Source organism: Heloderma suspectum, chromosome 4 (assembly GCF_057233095.1).
Source record: "Heloderma suspectum isolate Gila_16-S chromosome 4, 16-S_ref, whole genome shotgun sequence".
Lineage (NCBI taxonomy): Eukaryota > Metazoa > Chordata > Lepidosauria > Squamata > Helodermatidae > Heloderma > Heloderma suspectum.
The window spans coordinates 314,743,024-314,763,045 of record NC_139461.1 but is presented as its reverse complement, the minus strand read 5'-3'; the positions used below and the strand labels follow the sequence as shown (position 1 = coordinate 314,763,045).

Sequence of the window (20,022 nt, the reverse complement as noted above, 5' to 3'; positions counted from 1 at the left end):
AAGATGCTACTGCATGGAAGAATATGATGCGTAGGACGAGAAGAATCAGGAGACATTCTGTGCCCCTGAAACTCGGCAACCAACACCTGGTTCTTAGAGCATAAGAACATAAGACGAGCTGTGCTGGATAGGACCAAAGGGGCATCTAGCTCACACAGTGGCCAACCAGCTGCCCATGGGAAACCCACAAGCAGGACATGAGTGCAACAGCACCCTCCCGCCCATGCTCCCCAGCAACTGGTGTACAAAGGCATACTGCCTCTGATGCTGGAGGTAGCATATAACCCTCAGGGCTGGTAGCCATTGATAGCCTTCTCCTCCAGGAATTGTCTAATCCCCCTTTAAAGCCATCCAAATTGGTGGCCATCACCATGTCTCGTGGTAGCAAATTCCATAGTTGACCTCTGTGCTGTGTGGAGAAGCCCCTCCTTTTCTCTGTCTTGAATCGCCCACCAATGAGCTTCGTGGGATGACCCTGGGGTCTAGAGGGAGAAAAATGTCTCCTTAACCACTTTCACCACACCATGCATAATTCTGGACGCCTCTATCATGTCTCCCCTTACTCGCTGTTTTTCTAAGCTAAACAGTGCAAGATGGTGTAACCTTCCCTCATAGCGGAGTTGCTCCAGCCCCTTGATCATTTCAGTTGCCCTCTTTGGCACTTTTTAAAACTCTACAGTATCCTCTCTCAGGTGCAGTAACCAGAACTGGACACGGCATTCCAAGTGTGGACGCTGAACTGCAGACCGGAAGGTCGGCAGGACAGCAGTTCGAGACCCGAGTGCTGCGTGACGGAGTGAGCTCCCGTCTTCAGTCCCAGCTCCTGCCAACCTAGCAGTTCGAAAGCAAGAAATTGCAAATAGATAAATAGGTACCGCTTCAGCGGGAAAGGTAACAGCATTCCACGCACCTCGGTGTTCAGTCATGCCGGCCACATGACCATGGAGGCGTCTTCGGACAGCGTTGGCTCTTCGGCTTAGAAATGGAGATGAGCACCACACCCTAGAGTCGGACACGACTGGGGACACCTTTACTTTTACCTTTTTAGTATGATCCTGGCAGTTTTATTCTCAGCCCCTTTTCTAATTATGCCTAATGTGGAGTTTGCCTTTTTTACAGCAGCCGCACACTGGGTCAAGAACTTCATCAAGCTCTCCTCCACAGCCCCAAGATCTCTTTCCTGGTCGGTCACCGCTAGCTCAGATCCCATCAGGCTATACCTGAAGCTGGGATTTTTTGCCCCAACGTGCATCGCTTTACACTTGCTTACACTGAACCGCATTTGCCGTTTAGATGCCCATTCTCCCACTTTGGAGAGATCCTTTTGGAGCTGTTCAGAATCGCTTTTTGTTTGAACTACCCTAAATAATTTGGTGTCATCCTCAAACTTGGCCACTTCGCTGCTCACTCCTAATTCCAAATCATTTATGAACAGGCTGAAAAGCATTGATCCCAATACAGATCCCTGTGGGAACCCCCTATTTACTTCCCTCCGCTGGGAGAATTTACCATTTGTTCCCACTCCCTGCTTTCCATTCTTTAACCCGTTACTGATCCATAGTCAGACCTGTCCTCTTATTTCATGACTGCTAAGTTTGCTGAGGAGTCTTTGGTGAGGGACTTTGTCAGCAGGAGGGGAGGGAAGAATGGGGAGGATTAAACTCTTCTGCTCCACCTGCCATGATCCCGGTCATGCTCTCCACCCTCCCCCACAGTGGCTTTTCATGTTTCCGTTTCTTTGTTTAACAGGCAGGTTCAATGCAACAATGCATGTAGTGTCACTTTTATTTGGCCCTAATCCCCGAGTTGGTTATGGCAGAGAAAGTACTGCTGCTGTTCCTTACTGTCCTGGAATTCAAGAAGGACCTGTGACCCTCAACTGTTGCACTCTTGACACCCTTGTGGCATGAGGTTTTCCTCCTGCTTGTTCAGTACAGCTGTTTGTCTGGAAACTCTTTATGTACTCACTAGCTTTGGTACAAAATCTATGTTGCTTTTAGAGAAAACCAGACCCACCCATCCTCCCGGCGGTCCACCTCATCCACTTGTCGCCGTGTGCTTCGTTTCAGCTGAGTGAGTCCCGCCATCTTACACCACCACGCTTGCCCAACTGCAAGGAGCAGTGAAATGGCAGGATTTGGCCACCGCTCACCACGCTCCATGAGAGGCTCGAAGTCTTCGGGGGGCTTGGATTGAGCTGAATGGGAGTGCCCTCTGACACCACCAAGCTTGCCCAGGCGCAAGCAGCATGGATGTTGCAGGACTGGGTCACTGTTCCCCATGTCTTGTTTCCGTTTGCTCCGTGAGAAACCTGGAGTTTGTTGTATCTCAGAACAGATCACTCCTCCGTTAAGGACGGCAGACCTATTTTTGCAAATGTAGTCAACCACCTGGCTAAGAGACGCAGGAGGTGTGCAGGCAGTGGGGGAGCCCTGGCGGCTGGATTCAGCAGGGGTTTGCGAGCCTCTCCTGTTCCAGATGCATCTGAAGTCGGGGGGTTGGATCCAGAACAAGCTAGCTGAACTACGGTCCCATTGAAATCAGAGCCCCCTTGATTCCTGCATTGAGCAGGGGGTTGGACTCAATGGCCTTGTAGGCCCCTTCCAAGCCTACTATTCTATGATTCTGTGATTTCAATGGGATCTATGTTTGGCTAAGTTATGCTTCCAGGGTGGAGGCGCCCAGCTTCAAGCACAGACTTCTGTGGGGGTTCCAGACATCACCGTCTTCCGTTTCTGTCCCTCCTGTGGGCTCCCAGCACTTCCTCCCTCCGTTTCTCTCGCCACAAAAACGGTCAAGGAGGGAAAGACAGAAGAGCTGCACCGAGCCTTTGGAGTGACGGCAGCGTTGGGAGCCCTCTGCCTGGAAGTGCCCTGGGCCTCCTGCCACGTCCACGTGGGATTAGGCTGGTTTGCTCCTTCCTTTCTGCTTCCCATCCTCAGAGAGGAAGCGTTGCTAGAAGCTATAACATGGCAGGCGCCAAGAAAAGCCAGCCAGCCAGCCAGCCAACAAAGATACTGCGTCCCGCCATCTTGCACCACCATGCTTGCCCAAGCCCAAGGAGCAGGGAAATGGCGGACCTGGCCACCGCTCACCATGTTTTCTCCCCTTTTGCCCTGTGCGAACCCTGAAGGCCACTTCCTCGCCAAAGCAGATGACCCCTTGCGTTTGGCACGAAGTGTGGCAGGCTTACGGCAGGCTTACGTAGGCAAAAGTTCTATCAATTCGCTGCTTCCCATCCTCGGGTAGAAGGCATGGCCAGAAGGGCAGGCTCCAGCAACCCCAAAACACAGCGACAAACGAACACGGAGGCCCGAACTGCTTGCAAGGAGAACACCGCCAGAGCAAGGGAGGTAGTGGGCTACCCAGGGAGGCGGTGGGCTCTCCCACACTGGAGGCCTTCAAGACGAGGCTGGGCGGCCATCTGTCAGGGCTGCTCTGACTTGGATTCCTGCACTGAGCAGGGGGTTGGACTCGATGGCCTTGTAGGCCCCTTCCAACCCCACTATTCCATGATTCTGTCATTCTAAGGGACGGAAAGGGAATGATATTGAAGGCAAAACTGAAGTCCTTTGGCCACATGATGAGAAGACAGGATACCCTGGGGAAGATGCTGAGGCTAGGGAAAGTAGAAGCCAAAGGAAGAGGGGCCGGCCAAGGGCAAGGTGGATGGATGATATTCTGGAGGTGACGGACTCGACCTCGGGGGAGCTGGGGGTGGCGACGGCCGACAGGAAGCTCTGGCCTGGGCTGGTCCATGAAGTCACGAAGAGTCGGAAGCGACTGACCGAATAAACAACAAGAAGGGACGGAAGGGCAGGCTGAGTGTGCTGTGATGTGGTGGGTCCCTGAAATGCACCCCCCCATCCTTGCCAGGAGCCCTTTGAGTGCCTCTCCTGCCACGTTCCCACCATCGGTACCAGAGGAAACTGCCCCCCCGGACCTCGAGGCTGTCCCTCTCAAGTACACAGTGCGAGGCACAGCAGACCAGTTATCCCGCCCTGCCCCCTTCGTGTTCTCCCACTAGCTTGCAGTCCCAGACAGAGGCTCGTGATGCTGGGAGCTCATATCATCTTTATTGGGTGAGCCCATGCCATGCAAGGCTGTGCTGCAGGGAGGCAAGACCAATCTGCAGCGCCCGAGAAGCAAGAGAGGCTTTGCCAGCAGTCCTGGACGGCCAGGTGAGGCGTCCTGTGGAGAGGCTCATCCTCGCTGGAGCCCAGGTCAGCGCGTGCCTGCGAGAGAAGAGAAGATGCAGCCGTCATCAGGATGCTCATCCCAGACACCTGTCAGTGACTGAGCAGACCTGGGAGCCCCCGCACAGACAGGCTGGGCCGTAGTGTGTGCGTGTGCGTGCGTCTCTGGGCTGGGGGGAGCGTCATGCAGGCATGACTGTGGACACAGGGACAAGGCCTGTTGGCCCTCTGTGCCCCTCTCAGCCTGGCAAGGGAGGAGAGGGCCTGAGAAGCTTCTGAGTGGCCTGTTGGGAAGGGTCTATCCCAGGCCAGGCTCTGTGCCAGGAGAGACGGGGCTGCCCCAGCCCCAAGCCCGTACCTTGGGCGATGGGCAGCAGCCCCGGGCCGGGTGCCTTCCCACCCCGCGCTGCATGCAGGACGTCCCATGTGATTCAGTCTGCACACATGTGCATCTGCGCAAACACGCCACCCATCAGTTCCGGCATTGCTACAGGGATTCCCCCTCCTCTCCTGCAGAATCCTGCGCTGGACTGTGGGCGTGCTGCAGGAGGCAGAGGGCCGGATGATGGGTTGGGCAGAACTCCCAGCACGGCCCCAGTGCTGCACCTGTTAGATGGACGTAAGGTGAAGTGCTGAACGCCTGGTCCAGAATACTCTGGTGTTACCAGGGGCGGAGGGGGAAGTGCGCCCGGGCGGGCGGGGGGGCTGCTCTTCTCCCCTCAGTGTCCAAAGCCTCCTTCAGGTTGATGAGCACTGGGAAGGCAGGAGATTTTGGAATGCGCGGCTCCTGTCCTGGAGCGGGGCTGGGCATGCGCTTTGAGCACCATTTTGGGGGAGACAGGCGGGGTATAGAGCAAGCAAAGAAACAAACAAACACAGATGCTGGGCATGTGCCCCTCCCTACGGGAGCAGCCTTCCTCCCTCCTCGTGTAGGGAGAGGCAGAGAATGTGAGACCTGCCTTCCCGGATCAGGCCAGGAGCTTTTAGCAGGGCTGCTAGCTGGGGGTGGGGTGGGGTGGGGTGGGGGCGAGGGCAGCTTCAGCCCCACCCTTGCTGTGCTCCAGCTCCCTCTCCCTGTCCCCCTCCCTCCTACCTAGCAACTCTGCCACAGAACTCACAGGCCAGGGGTACTGCTGCCGCTCATGCTCAGCACTGCATGAAGGGGCTCCAAGAAAGGCGATCTAGAGCCACTCTGCAGCTCCCTGACAACAGGTGAAGCCCGTTCGCCAAGCTCCTTCCTGCGCCGTCCCTGGTCAGAAAGGGGGACTTGGCAGCCATGCGCTTCTCTTACCTCCAGTGACCTTCCGGCACTCGTGGCCACAGCCGTTGCTGCAGCACTTTTCCCCTGGGCCACAAGCGTCATCGCTGCCGCACCTTTCCACGCAGAGTCCAGGGCCGGAGGGCCTGGGACACTCTCCGAGGAGCTTTGCGGGACGCACTGAAAGGAACACAAGTTGCTGCCACTCCAGAGTGCTCCAGGGCAGCCTTCTCCAGCCTGGTGCCCTACTGCGCCTTGGACTGCAGCTCCCATCACCCCCAGCCAGCACAGGCGATGGCCACATCTCACGGGCTCTGCCAGGCTGGTCGAGGCTGGTGTGGAGCTGCAGCAGCATTGCTTCTGCGCAGCCTGCCGGAAGCAGCAGTGCTGCGCGGTGCTTCCAGACAGTGCTGCATGGTCCAGCAGTGCCCTCTCCCATGGCTCAGGCCCCCCCAACTCGTTTGCCCACAGGTCCCCCCCGGCACTTTGACGGCTGTTGCTGGCAGGCTGGAAGGGTTGGTTCCTTGATTCCGTGACTCCCAGGCGTGGGGCAGAAGGCCACATGCAAGGGGCAGGTGGTGGGCCTGCTCAAGGGGTGCCGGTGCACTGAGCAGGGGATCTTTTGCTCCCCTGGAGCATGGCCCACGCTACGTGCAGCCCTGGACTGGGAAGGAGTGGCTCTCCAGCACAGAGATCGAGCAACCACAGTGAGCGCAGCCAGAATTAATGCACGCGTTTAAGGCTTTCTTCCCATGGAGCTTTTATCCTGCGATTGAGATGGCTCAATCACGTCACGGGCCTTGCGGGCTCTTCACATGACACCGTGACCCTCCAGGGCGTCTCCTGCACTCAGTGCCCTTTGTTCCATTTTTAAATAGATCGCAGATAACGAGCTATCAACTTACCCCCTTGTGTTCCGCTTGAGTTCTCTCTGCGAGAACTTAAACTGAATCCTACGGGGAAGGGAGATGTAATGTTGGGGGTAACAGTGGATGGAGGCGCATGCACTGCAACGGAGAGAACAGCTCTGATAGCGCCCAATCATAGTCTTCAGACACATGTAGGAAGAAAGCCAGACTATGAAGCACATGGTCTTCGATGCCTATACACTAATGCCCAGAGTATGGGAAACAAACAGAACGAACTTGAACTCTTAATACAGGAGGGAAATTATGACTTGATAGGTGTAACTGAGACTTGGTGGGATGACTCTCATGACTGGAATGCAGCAACTGAAGAATATAACTTGTTCAAAAAGAACAGGAGGAACAGAAAGGGAGGTGGGGTTGCACTGTATGTGAAAAATACACATCTCTGCACAGAAATACAGGAGGAGGAGCTTGGTAGCCCCATCGAGAGCATCTGGAGCAAAATCAACGGAGCAAAGAATAAAAGGAACCTGGTGGTCGGAGTCTACTAGAGTCTACTCTGCTCAATTCCTACTTTGGCTCAGTCTTCTCCCAAAAGAGGGTCTATGACCCCCCTGGCAAAGGCGAAGTGCAGGCTGAAGGGGCAGGATTGCAGCTTGAGATCGATAGGCATATGGTCAAGGAACACCTCATTACTTTGAATGAGTTCAAATCTCCAGGGCCAGATGAGCTGCATCCTAGAGTAATAAAGGAACTGGCAGAAGAACTCTCAGAACCACTGTCTATTATCTTTGAGAAATCATGGAGGATGGATGAAGTGCCAGACGACTGGAAGAGGGCTAATGTTGTCCCTATCTTCAAAAAGGGTAAAAAGGAGGAACCTGGGAACTACAGACCGGTCAGTCTGACATCAATCCCAGGGAAAATTCTGGAGCAGATGATAAAGCAATCCATCACCTTGAAAACAATGCCGTGACTGGAAACAAAGCCCTGTGAAGAGAGACTGCAAGAACTGGGCCTCTTTAGCCTTGAGAAGAGAAGACTGAGGGGAGATAGGATAGCACTCTTCAAGTACTTGAAAGGTTGTCCCAGAGAGGAAGGCCAGGATCCCTTCTGGATCATGCCAGAGTGCAGGACACGGAATCATGGGCTCAAGTGACAGGAAGCCAGATTCCGGCTGAACATCAGGAAAAACCTCCTGACTGTTAGAGCAATACGAGAATGGAACCCATTCCCCAGGGAGGTGGTGGGCTCTCCCACACTGGAGGCGTTCAAGATGAGGCTGGACAGCCATCTGTCAGTGTAGCAGCCATATCGGGGGTCAGACTAAGTAGCCTCATGCAGTCTCATGCTTCATGTTCTTGCTGAGCTCTTTCTCCCTTGAATATATTGTTGTAAGCTGACGAGACACAGGAATTCCTTATCTTGTCAAAGGTCATACAATTGTATATCTTGTTCTCTGCTGTTCTCTTCTGTTCTCTCCTTATCATGGCTACCCTATAACCCAGTTCTTGTATTATAAACAATAGTGCTAAGAGAAAAAATGTTGAGGATTGCAACCCCATGCGGGAGGGAGAGGAGGAGCCGTTTCATATGTGTCACAATGTCTATAAAACCAATGTGCTAATGTAAATCAGGGCTTCTGGCTCTTTGGAAACGATTCCAGCCTTAAGCCCGCGCGTTAAATAAAGAATCTCTTTTTCCTTCACTCCGTGGTCTCTCTGACTCTGGGTTCTGCAACATAAATGGTGCCGTGACTCGGATGTGGCAGGCTCTGAGCCAGACAGGTGGCAGTTGCCTGCTCTTGATCGCCGCACCAGGAGGACGAGCTCGGCGCATGCCTCCCTTTCTTGGCGCCACCGACCTTTTTGTCGAGTGAATGGGAGAAAGCCTGCACCAGGATCGCCCAAACGGCAGCGAGCAGCAAGAGAACCTTGGGAAGCGGAGGAAGGAACTTGAGCCCTGCCTGTATCGCAGCTGCAATTGAGTTGAAACCCACATTGGAAGCCTTCAGGAGAAAGGCAAGTATATGGGAAAAAGAGGGCCCCGCCTTTAGGGAGAAAGGCCACTGGGCAGAAAAAAAGAGGGCCCCGCCTTATGAAGAAGGTCAGTGTTGGTGGTATACATATACAAAAGAACCTACTCCTTGCGGGTAGAAGGGGGGCCTGATCACACCCCCGAGTGGGCGCCAGTACCTAGCACGCCAGTACTCAGTAGGAAGCTGAGGAAGCTGGGGAAGCCGTTTTCCGCTCTGGTAAAAAGTGGGAAAAGTGGGTGGCAGGGACATATGGATGTAGTGGAGAGATTGATGATTGTGTGAGTGGCTACTGCGGTTTCTGACGCATACCGTTGACCGTCCGGGTGCCCAGGCCAGTAGCAAAGTGCGTGGTGTGAAAAATCCTCTTGTGTCGGCCAGTGAGACCCCTTACTCACTGACCAATTCCCATTCCCTAATTGTGTCTGTCTTCAATTTAGGAGGGAGGCTATGGGTGGTGGGGGAAGCAAACCTTGCACCCCCTTGAGATGTATGTCAAACAAAGAAGGAAAAAGGTTTTTTTTAAAGATTCAGAATAGAGAGAGAAAACAGCAAAAAGCTCAAGGTCGAGCTGAGAGGAAAAAAAACAAGATCTGAGGCTGTTAATTAGAAAAATGTTGCAGGACAGTCTGGCTTTTAACAAAGCGTGGGAGCGTGAGAGTGTAAGGCCGAAAAAGTAGCTGTTAGCCTAGCGCGCCGAGAGGGGGGGGGGCAGGAAAATTGCCCACAACGTTCTGAGTTGTGCAACATCATCACCTCGCCTAATTGAGATAAAATCCCTAAGAAATGGAAACTGAAAATGAAGACCCAGAAGATGAAGGCAAAATAGAAAATAAAGGTGAAGAATCAGCCCCCAGAGCACAGGCTAGACCCCTCTTCGAGTGAAAAGTGTGCCATAAGACTGTCCCAAAGCAGAATGAAGCGGAAAGACCATGTTGAAGATCTCTGTCAAGGTAACCGTGTTTAGCTTTGAACTGTGTTAGAATTGCATAGAGCCTGTAGCTACTGACCATCAGCTATATGATTTCTGAAGAGCGTAACCATTAAGCTTTTGCCATGGGATTCCCTGCAATGAAGAAATCTCACTGATTTGAGTGTCCAGTGTTACACTGCCTAAGTGTGTGTGCTAAAGAGACCGAGAAACCAGACAGCATGTTCCTGGCCAAGCCAAAATCATGCTACTGCCATGCTCCTGAAAGCTGCAATAAACTGTGTAAGCTGGGAGACCCAACCTGATTGAGAAGAAAAGAAGATATTGGAGCAACTGTCTTAAAAAACAATGAGATCTGTGTAGCTGGCTGGCTGACGCTGTCAGTGATGTTACAACTTTAAATTAAGACTGTTTTCCTATTTGAGACCCCAGCGAAGAAAGCTAACCCGAGTTATTTGTTGCCCGTGCCAAAGCAAGAATTTAGCTGCCCTGTACCTCATCGTGTCCTGTTTTAAGCTTGGGATTTACAAATACAAACAAACTGAGAAGCTTGCCTTTGAAGTCCTGCAAATCACCCCACCGCCTCCCCGAAGATTAATGGCTGCCTGAAAAATGCAAGTATAAGGCGATGCCCATCACCCCCAGCGTCCTGAGTTTCGGCACTCAGTGTTTCAGTGCTTTCGTGTACCAGGTTAGAAGAGAAAAAAAAAAAAAGAGTAAGTTTTTAAAATGTCTGTGAGAGAACCTGACAGAAGTAAAATAAAATTTACAGAGGAGTTGCCCAAGTTAAAGCGTCACGGCTAGAGAGCTGAGCTGTGCCGCTCTGTTTAGACAGAGGCCTTGCTAAAAAGTTAAAGGCCCTTGTCTGTCAGAAGGGGTGTAGGGCCACACTTCCCCTTTTTAAACTCATGCAAAAGTAGAGAGCCTTTGCTGGAAACATCGCATCTTCATTGCCCAGAGCCTTCACTGTTTGCCTCCATCATCATCTGGGCTTTTTAGAGACACTCTGCACATGAACTAAAATTTTAAATTGTCAAAGACTTGCCATGGACAGTGCTGTGAAGCTTTTGATAAACTTGAGCTCTCATCGCTGTGGACCATGTGTCTATGTTTGTAGTCAGCTCAGTGTACAGCAGGCTAAGTTTGATTTATAACTTTTAAATTTCCTTCTGCTAAAACTCATGCAGCATAGAGTTGCTGATGCAAAAATGGTGACCTAGAACTCTTTGTGTGTGTGGGTATGCCTTTCCCTTGATTTTGATGAGCCCTGAGCTTTCAGCCAGAAGAGCAGTATAATTGCTGGATCTGCTCCATCATGCCTTACCATGCAAAAAGTGTTTTCCATTCATTGTGTTAAATTGCAGAAAAAGTTTGTTGTGTATATTTTATGATTTCTTAAATATCATGAAATATATGTGATATTTGCAAATTAGTGTTAGTTGCAACTCCAAATGATAATAAGTGTAGTTCCCAATGGATGACGAAGAGAAAAGACAAAAGCAAGTAGAAAAGAAAAAATAGAGAAAGTAGAAGACAGATAGAGAAGAGAGGAAAAAAAAAAAGAAAGAAAAGGCAAGAGGCAAAGAAAAAACATTTGTAAAAAAGAAGCGTGGCCATAGTTGCCCCCAGGGTAAATTAAAAGCAGCTGATTGTGCCTGGAGCTTATTACCTGGAATAAAGTAGCCACAATAATGTAATAGTTCTTTAAGATAAAGAAAATGTAACTAGAAGGAGAAGAAGAGCCTATCCCAAATGTGTGTCATTGGGACTAGTGTAAGGCAGAAAGGTTTAAGTAAGTTTAACTTGAAACAGACAAATAAAGAGACAAGGCTGGTGCATGGAGCAGAAAGTTTTGTGTAAAAAGTTTGAAACATGATCTGCAATACAGGCAGATCAGCAAAGAAAAAGAAAGCAAAAAAAAGAGAAAAAATTTGTCTTCCCATACTAATAAATAAAAGTGTTATCAAGCACTCTGAGAAGCGAAATTGTTTACAGGAAGCTGTGCCTGAGAACCAAACACTTCTAGCCTATGCTAAAAATGCTTGCTAGTGTTGTGCTGCCTCATGGGTAACATGTATAGTATAAAAACCCATTTAGTGCAATAGCTCATGGTTCAGAGAAGCTGTCTGATCCAAAAATTAAGTACGCCTGTGTGCTGTAAGTTACCCAATAAAGCCTCCTTGTAAGTACCCCCCCCCCCGCTGGAATCCCAAAACACAAGTGGGGCTAGAGCGCCTCACCCAGTATCAAACCCTGCTGTTAGAAGCCATGAAAGCAGGTATGAAGAAGTCAGTTAATATGACCAAAGTGTCTAAAGTGCTGCAAGGTGCCACCGAGGCCCCAGAGCGTACTTGGAGCATCTTTCAAATGCCTATCGCCAGTACACCCCCCTTGACCCAGAGGCCCAAGAAGACGTAAACGAAAAAAAAAAAAGAAGAAGACCCAGCAGAGGCAGAAGATTCTTAAAAAAGAACCAGTGTGCCCAGTGTGGACAAGATGGACATTAGTGGCATGAATGCCCAAATAAAATAAATCAAATACACAAAGGAGAAAACCAAAGGGGCCAGAATGGGCGAAGAGGGAGACAGCTTGAGAGGGGCCGTGACATTGACTGTGAGGGGCAGTGACATTGACTTCATAACTGACACTGGAGTGGCATCAAGAGCAAGCAAACGTTAGCCTTAAACAAGAAGTCCAAACACTGAGCAAAGGTCTTCAAGCCCAGCGTCGCTTTGTCTTAAAAAAATAAGCCATTCCCATCACAGAAGTTCATCCTTTCCAACCAAGAGTTAAAGTATGAGTTAAAGAGGGAAAAATAACCCTTTGACTCCCAGATGGAAAGAACTCAGAACTGTCATACTTTCCACCCCCGCAGCTATGAAAGCAGCTAGAATTAAACCCTGGATACATTGGACACGAGTCAAGAGAGCGAGAGGGGGAGAGTAGACTGTAAACAGAAATCCTGAAAATCCTTTAAAAATCATTCTGAAAAAGCAGTAAGAAGACTCAGGCTAGACCTTACTGTGGACACACCGGGAAACTGTCCCCCTGTGTACGGTCAGACCTGCAACTGGAGAATTGAAGAAGGGGACTAGACCCTACTGCAGCTTGCCAGGTGAATAGCTGCCCAGCGTACGGTCAGATCCCAAAGAAGATCAAACATGCGTGTTGTAGTGTTAGTAGTGTTGCATTGTGTTTCCTTAATAAGGTGCAAAAAGGGGGGTCTGCCCCTGGAAAAAGAAGTTTGTCCCAGTGATTTGCTGATAATTACTGGCTTCACCTGGCTAACATCACGAGAGTAAAACATTTTTGTTTGCCAAGAGGTATACCTGCAAACAGGCTTATTGGCTCTTGCCTAATACCTGTCTGTAGACATCCTGGGAAAATTCAAAAAGATACCATGTTAAGAGTTTATGGTGTAAGTTTAACTTATTCCCAAAATGCTAATTGGGGCGTGGTTGCAAAGATCCTACCCCCTACAGAGTTCACTCTACGCACCCCCATCATTGCTGAAACAAATGCTACGTGTGCACGAATGCTTAATTGTCAAAAATTTTCCAGAAAATATAAAGCTATCCCTGGCCCCCTTCCACTGAAATAAAATTCAAAACATATCTTTTAATGATGCCCACATACTTTTGCCTCATGGATAGTTTTAGACATGTAATTCCCGCACTTGGTCATTCATTCCTGCCAACTTGTCTGATAACCACCCATGTTGCCTCAGCCGCCAATTGAACTGGTGCCAATTCTTCCCCTGTAGCCCGAGAAAATCCGTCAACGGCAGCCTCGAGCACTCCAACTAACTAAAAATTGTAATAGTCATGTGCAGTTATATTCTGACTCAGAAAAATTGGCCTTAGCAATGTCACTAGTTGGGGTTCCAGGTTTAGCCTTGGCTAATGGTCTAAAGAACAACTGGTTAGCTTGCAGCTTAGCCAAAAGCATAAATGCCACCTCACGAGCATTGTCATTGTTAAATAAAGAGTTGCGTGATCTAAGAGGTGCAGTTCTAGAAAACAGAGCTGGTATAGATTACCTCTTCCTTCTCCATCATTTAAGTTGTAAGACACACCAAAAGCTCTGTTGTTTTAACTTAACTGATAATGGCAATGCTGTAAATAAACAAATCAACAAGCTGCACAATATAGTAGCTTACAAAACAATAAAACAAAACAATTAGCTCAATTAGTTAACCCCTTGGCTTCCAGATCTTAGCTAGCTTAAAAGCATTGTTCATCCTAATTCTACCAGTATTGTTCATAAAAGTTCTGTTATGTCTCTGCGTTCCTTGTCTTATGCGCTGTTTAACCAATCTGTTTTATGTCTCAGCTAGTAAAACTGCTGCCCTCTATGCTCTAATAGCCCAACAAGAGGCTAAGTAATATGTATGTCACAAAAAGCTTTGTATGGTTATCAAAAATGCTATAATTGTAATGAAATTATGCATTTAAGGGGGGAATGTAGCAGCCATATCGGGGGTCAGACTAAGTAGCCTCATGCAGTCTCATGCTTCATGTTCTTGCTGAGCTCTTTCTCCCTTGAATATATTGTTGTAAGCTGACGAGACACAGGAATTCCTTATCTTGTCAAAGGTCATACAATTGTATATCTTGTTCTCTGCTGTTCTCTTCTGTTCTCTCCTTATCATGGCTACCCTATAACCCAGTTCTTGTATTATAAACAATAGTGCTAAGAGAAAAAATGTTGAGGATTGCAACCCCATGCGGGAGGGGGAGGAGGAGCCGTTTCATATGTGTCACAATGTCTATAAAACCAATGTGCTAATGTAAATCAGGGCTTCTGGCTCTTTGGAAACGATTCCAGCCTTAAGCCCGCGCGTTAAATAAAGAATCTCTTTTTCCTTCACTCCGTGGTCTCTCTGACTCTGGGTTCTGCAACATCAGGGATACTCTGACTTGGATTCCTGCCTTGAGCAAGGGGTTGGACTCGATGGCCTTGTAGGCCCCTTCCAACCCTACTGTTCTATGATTCTATGATTCTAAGAGGAAAAATGGCAAGAAGAGGAGCGAGATCAATGAAAGGTCATGGAAGACTCGGATACGGGGAGAAGGGGGGGGAAGGAAGTGGGTGAAAAGGGGAGTCCTTGTGATCCTGCATTTAAAACCGACACAGAAAGCCCCGTTTCAAATGCAGGATCTAGGCTGGTGTAGAGATGCTCTAAAAGGGAACCGTCCTTTCTCCTTTGACAAAGGTGGGATAGGAAAGGCGTTCACTTGCGTGGCCTAGCCTGGGTGGTTAGACCCCCACGTGAAGTACTAGTTCCCCTCTACTCGGCACTGGTTAGGTCTGGAGCACTGTGCCCATTTCTGGGCACCACACTTTGAGAAGGACGCAGACAAGCTGGAGAGGGTTCAGAGGAGGGCAACGAAGATGATCAGGGGACTGGAAACAAAGCCATATGAGGAGAGACTGAAGGAACTGGGCCTGTTTAGCCTTGAGAAGAGGAGACTGAGGGGAGACAGGATAGCGCTCTTCAAGGACTCGAAAGGTTGCCACAGAGAGGAAGGCCGGGATCTCTTCTCGATCAGCCCAGAGTGCAGGACACGGAATCACGGGCTCAAGTTCCAGGGAGCTAGATTCCGGCTGAACATCAGGAGAAACGTCCTGACTGTTGGAGCAATAGGGCAATGGACCTGATTCCCTAGGGAGGGAGTGGGCTCTCCCACGCTGGAGGCCTTCAAGAGGAGGAATGCTGTGACTTGGATTCCTGCACTGAGCGGGGGGTCGGACTCGATGGTCTTATAGCCCCTTCCAGCCCTACTATTCTATGATTCTATGGGTCCATCACACATAGTTTTTATCCTGCTCCTGGAATGGCTCTCTCGCAAGTTTGTGGGCTCTTTAGATGATGCTGTTACCCCCCAGGGTGTCCCCCGCCATTTCCTCCAGCCTATCTTGTGTTTTCCCCAAACGCAAAAAATGTGGGTTTTTTCCAGCCCACGGAACAGGAGCGCCATGACCTCCCCGTGAAATTCTTCCATCGCGGAAGAAACCGCTGTGTCTGCCTGCTGTGGGTGTTTGTTTTCAGTTGTTGGGGGCGCAGTCCGGATGAGATTTGACAGGCGCGAGGGCAAGAATCGCCTGCTGATTGCGCCTCCGGCCTCTGCATTTCTCAGTTGGAGGGAGAAGAGGGTAAAATGCCTCCCTGCAACGAAGGGAGACACATCTGATCCCCCACCCCACCAAGCTCAGAAGCAACGTCCTCTGTTGATTCAGAGCACCCCATTATGTTCAGTGGGGCTTACTCCCAAGCAAGTGTGCAGACTTACAGCAGAACCTTACATTTTATGTGTACTCAGAAGTAAGTCAGAGGTTTCCTGGGGACTGCGAGAAAACAGTACAGCAGAAGTGAAGCTATGAAAACAAGACACCCCCCCCCACCCTTGGCACACATGCCAGGGAGGGAGGGAGGCACTCCCTCAGTTTAAACGAGTGTAAAGAAGCCATCCCGCAAAGACACTGAAAGCAGGAAGCTCTGGAAAGGATGTGGGGTTTTGCGGGGGGGGGTGCTTAATGTAGAAACACCCCATGATTCTGTGAGTCCTTTGAGAAAGGTGGGATAGGAAAGGCGTTCACTTGCGTGGCCTGGCTTGAGTGGTTGGACCCCCCGGGAAGCGTCCCTGCAAAACAGCACCTCGGAGGGTGAGGAGGGCCTGGACAGCCGGGCTTCCCCCCTTACCCATTTCTCCAGTTGCAGACCGCAGCTCAGCCCCGATGGTGAGGAGCCCCACGAGCAAGAGGAGAGCGAACCGTGCCTTCATGGCGCTGCTGCTTGCAGAAGACCGGAGTGCTGAGGCTGATCTGCGCCAGGGCTCGAGTGCCTTTTAGAGGACGTTGGGCAAGAGGGAAGTGAAGCATTCCAGGGCCTCTTTCCCAACACAGAGGGCCGTTGGCTTTCGCCATTCTGCGGCGGGGCTGACGGGCATTGTCGTTGAGAGCTGTGGCTGGCCTGGCGATGCTGACGCTGCTCAGCATCTCTGCCTGCAAAGTGAAGCTGGGGACCCCAGTTCCTAGTGTCCTTTCCCCAGCTCCTGCATTGCACGCACGCACGCGCACACAGAGACAGTCTGGCAGCAGCTCTGTCCTTGTGGGGATAGGCAGCCTCTGACGCTGGTTGCAGTAGACTCCCTTTTGGACCTGCCCATACCTCAGGGAGGCCGAGGTCAGGTTGCCCAGCTGGGGAGAGCCCACGTGTGCAGCAGAGCCAGGTGCCAGATGATGCCAGGAATGATGTGCCACCCCTCCTGCAGCTTCCCCACGGCCACACTAGCCCTTGTGGAACCCAAGATATGAGACAAAATACTCAGGCTGCATTCAGTCCAATCACTTCTGTGAGAAATGAGCCTGCTACCGCCTTTCAGTGTGTTTAGCCAAGTTGTGAAGTAGCCACAGCGATGAATGAATCATAGAATCATAGAACAGCAGGGTTGGAAGGGGCCTACAAGGCCATCGAGTCCAACCCCTGCTCAGTGCAGGAATCCAAGTCAGAGCATCCCTGACAGATGGCTGTCCAGCCTCGTCTTGAACGCCTCCAGTGTGGGAGAGCCCTCCGCCTCCCTAGGGAACGGGTTCCATTCTCATATTGCTCTAACTGTCAGGAAGTGTTTCCTGATGTTCAGCCGGAATCTGGCTTCCTGTCACTTGAGCCCATGATTCCGTGTCCTGCACTCTGGGATGATCGAGAAGAGATCCTGGCCTTCCTCTCTGTGGCAACCTTTCAAGTACTTGAAGAGCGCCATCATGTCTCCCCTCAGTCTTCTCTTCTCAAGGCTAAACAGGCCCAGTTCTTTCAGTCTCTCTCATAGGGCTTTGTTTCCAGTCCCCTGATCGTCTTGGTTGCCCTCCTCTGAACCCTCTCCAGTTTGTCTGCATCCTTCTTAAAGTGTGGTGCCCAGAACTGGACACAGTACTCCAGATGAGGCCTAACCAGTGCTGAGTAGAGGGGAACTAGTACTTCCTGGGATTTGGAAGCGATGCTTCTATGAATGCAGCCCAAAATAGCATTTGTCTTTTTTGCAGCCACATCACATTGTTGGCTCATATTCAGCTTGTGATCGACAACAATTCCAAGATCCTTCTCGCTTGTAGTGCTGTTGAGCCACGTATCCCCCATCTTGTAACTGTGCCTTTGGTTTCTCTTTCCTAGGTGCAGAAGTTGGCATTTATCCCTGTTAAATGTCATTCTGTTGTTTTCTGCCCAGCACTCCAGTCTATCCAGATCACTTTGAATTCTGTTTCTGTCTTCCAAAGTATTAGCTATCCCGCCCAATTTGGTGTCATCTGCAAATTTGATCAGCATTCCCTGCACCTCCTCCTCCAAGTCATTCACAAAAATGTTGAAGAGCGCTGGGCCCAGGACTGAGCCCTGCGGTACCCCACTCGTTATCTCTCCCCAGTTTGAGAAGGTCCCATTGAGAAGCACTCTGAGTCCAATTCTGTAGCCAGCTGTGGATCCACCGGATCGTTGTTTCATCTTGCCCACTTTGAGCTAATTTGCTCATCAGGAGATCATGGGGCACTTTGTCGAAAGATTTGCTGAAGTCAAGGTATATGATGTCCACAGCATTCCCACATTCCACAAGGGAGGTTACCTGATCAAAATATGAGATCAGATTCGTCTGGCAGGATTTGTTCTTGACAAATCCATGTTGGCTTCGAGTAGTCACGGCGTTGTTTTCAAGGTGCTTCCAGATGGATTGCTTTATCATCTGCTCCCGAATTCTCCCTGGGATTGATGTCAGACTGACTGGTCTGTAGTTCCCAGGTTCCTCCTCTTTACCCTTTTTGAAGATAGGGACAACGTTAGCCCTCCTCCAGCCATCTGGCATTTCCCCCATCCTCCATTTTGGGAGCAGCATTAGCCACAGAGGCGATCGTAGACTGATGATTTGGCCATAGAAAACAATCTAAAATCCAATAGGGAAAGCCCAGCGGTAACCTGTGCACGCATCTGGTGTGGCACTGTGGCTGAACATGGGTTATGCTCCTATTTGGGGGAAGGGGAGGAGAGAGTACCGTGTGCTGACACCCCTGCAGGGGTCTCCAGTGTTATTTTCCATTCTGCATGGGGTGGGTGTTTTTAAAGTGAAATGCAGTCTGAGGGCAGGCTGTGTGTGGAGGGCTAGAAGAACGTTTGCATATGCTTCAGTGACAGCAAAGTCCTCTACCCATCTGCTCAGAGAAGTAAGTCCCATTGAGCTAAATGGGGCTTGGTCCCAGGTAAGAAGGTATAGATAGGGCTGAGGGGCTGTAACCCTTTGCCCTTTGGCCAGGGACTAACAGCCCCATTTCGCTCAGGGACTTCCTTCTCTGCCTAGACATATAATGGGCTGCCCCCCTGCCCCCACTCCCACCAAAGTGACCACCAAAATTGCTGCTGTGGCAGAGTTTTCACTTGCAAGCAGTGAGGTCTTTATGCCTTACTTTCAAGCAAAATTGCTCCTGCTTTTGCTCCTGCAGCAGCAGCAAATTCAGCGGGGGGGGGGGCAGTGTTGGCTGCAATCAGGCCAGGGGGCTGCATTCAGCCTGCAGGCCATGTGTGTTGGCCACCCTGTCCTGAAGCCCTGTCTGGCTAACCCATGGCCTCCTCCAGTTGCTGACAGCCCGAGTCCCTCACTGGCTGTTCAACCTTGCCACCCCTTCCCAGGAAGCTGGGCGTGAGGTCAGGCAGGGAATGTGACAGGGGGGCCTCTGCACATCCACCTTTCACCTGCAGGGGATGGCAGAGGTGCCCCCCTTCCCAGTGTGCCAGTCAGGTTCACCCATGGGGAAAATAACTAAGGCAAAGCCATGTCACCTCGGCTTCTTCGTGCCTCCGTGGCAGATTCCTCATAGGTCTAAAACTGTTGTCTCTGTTTCTTCCATATTGAAGGAGAAACCGCTAGGACAGTAGAGATAGGTGATTTTGTTGGCGCAGCAACTCACCCCGCACCTGTGAATCATCGTGCTTCCAAAATAATTGGGTCATAAATCCTGGGAAAGTTGCAGGAAGTGGGGGGGGGGGGTGTCAGTAAAAGTTTAGTTGATAATGACCAGACATGTGCACTGGGCTTGGCTGATGTCACTTCTTTAGCCACACTATGATTATAAATGTAACTGGTGAGTGTGGATCTGGGCTGCCTCTGGGTTGACAGAGCTGCCTTCATTGTACACGAATAAACGCAAGTTGGATCTTGCCTGCGTGTCCAGAGCTTAATTGGAGGGCTGGGCATGGACCTCCAAGTCCGGTTTTAAACTTTTACCACACCCCCTACACATTGCAGCAGCAAAACAGCAACACACCAGCTCCCCCAGTGAGCCTCTCAGCCCAGGTTTCATTATCCATTGAGTTCTTTCTGTGCCTTACAGCAAGCGGAAGGGAGGGAGGGAGGGAGGAGCTGAAGAAGAGAGACTTAGGCAGCAGTCATTTACACACGCACGTGAAAATAAGTCTCATTGACCACAATGGGACTTTGCCTAAGTAGACATGCATAGGATTGTGCTGTAAGGCTGCAATCCTGTACACACTTATCTGTGTATGCCTATTCAATTCAGTGGTACTTACCTCTGAGTAGAAATGGGAGAATAAGGAAAGCTTGAGCCCATGGACTTTCTCAGAGCCTCACCTCAGAACTCAGTTTGTCCCATTTTTTGTTCAAACCGGAAAAAATACACATTTCGGTGCACATTTTCTAAATTGTGCGCTGAAAACGCACTTTCCCCATTGACTA

At 50.4% G+C, this 20,022-nt stretch overlaps 1 protein-coding gene across 1 annotated transcript; it reads right to left on the bottom strand.

Moving 5' to 3' along the window:
• Positions 1-4,055: 4,055 nt before the first annotated feature.
• WFDC3 (WAP four-disulfide core domain 3) lies at positions 4,056-16,137 on the bottom strand. Its single transcript, XM_084854965.1, has 3 exons — positions 15,993-16,137; positions 5,488-5,634; positions 4,056-4,235 (listed from the first exon to the last, which is right to left on the bottom strand). Exons 1-3 carry the CDS (start codon positions 16,072-16,074, stop codon positions 4,225-4,227), a joined length of 240 nt encoding a protein of 79 aa, XP_084711091.1. The 5' UTR covers positions 16,075-16,137; the 3' UTR covers positions 4,056-4,224.
• Positions 16,138-20,022: the final 3,885 nt, after the last annotated feature.

What these genes read in the sequence shown, in the direction of transcription:
- WFDC3 (XM_084854965.1), bottom strand. Translation starts at nt 16,074, where the DNA reads ATGAAGGCACGGTTCGCTCTCCTCTTGCTCGTGGGGCTCCTCACCATC. An exon ending in GTCTGCAACTGGAGAAATGG is followed by an intron (nt 5,635 to 15,992) that starts GTAAGGGGGGAA and finishes TGTTCCTTTCAG; the next exon opens with TGCGTCCCGCAAAGCTCCTC.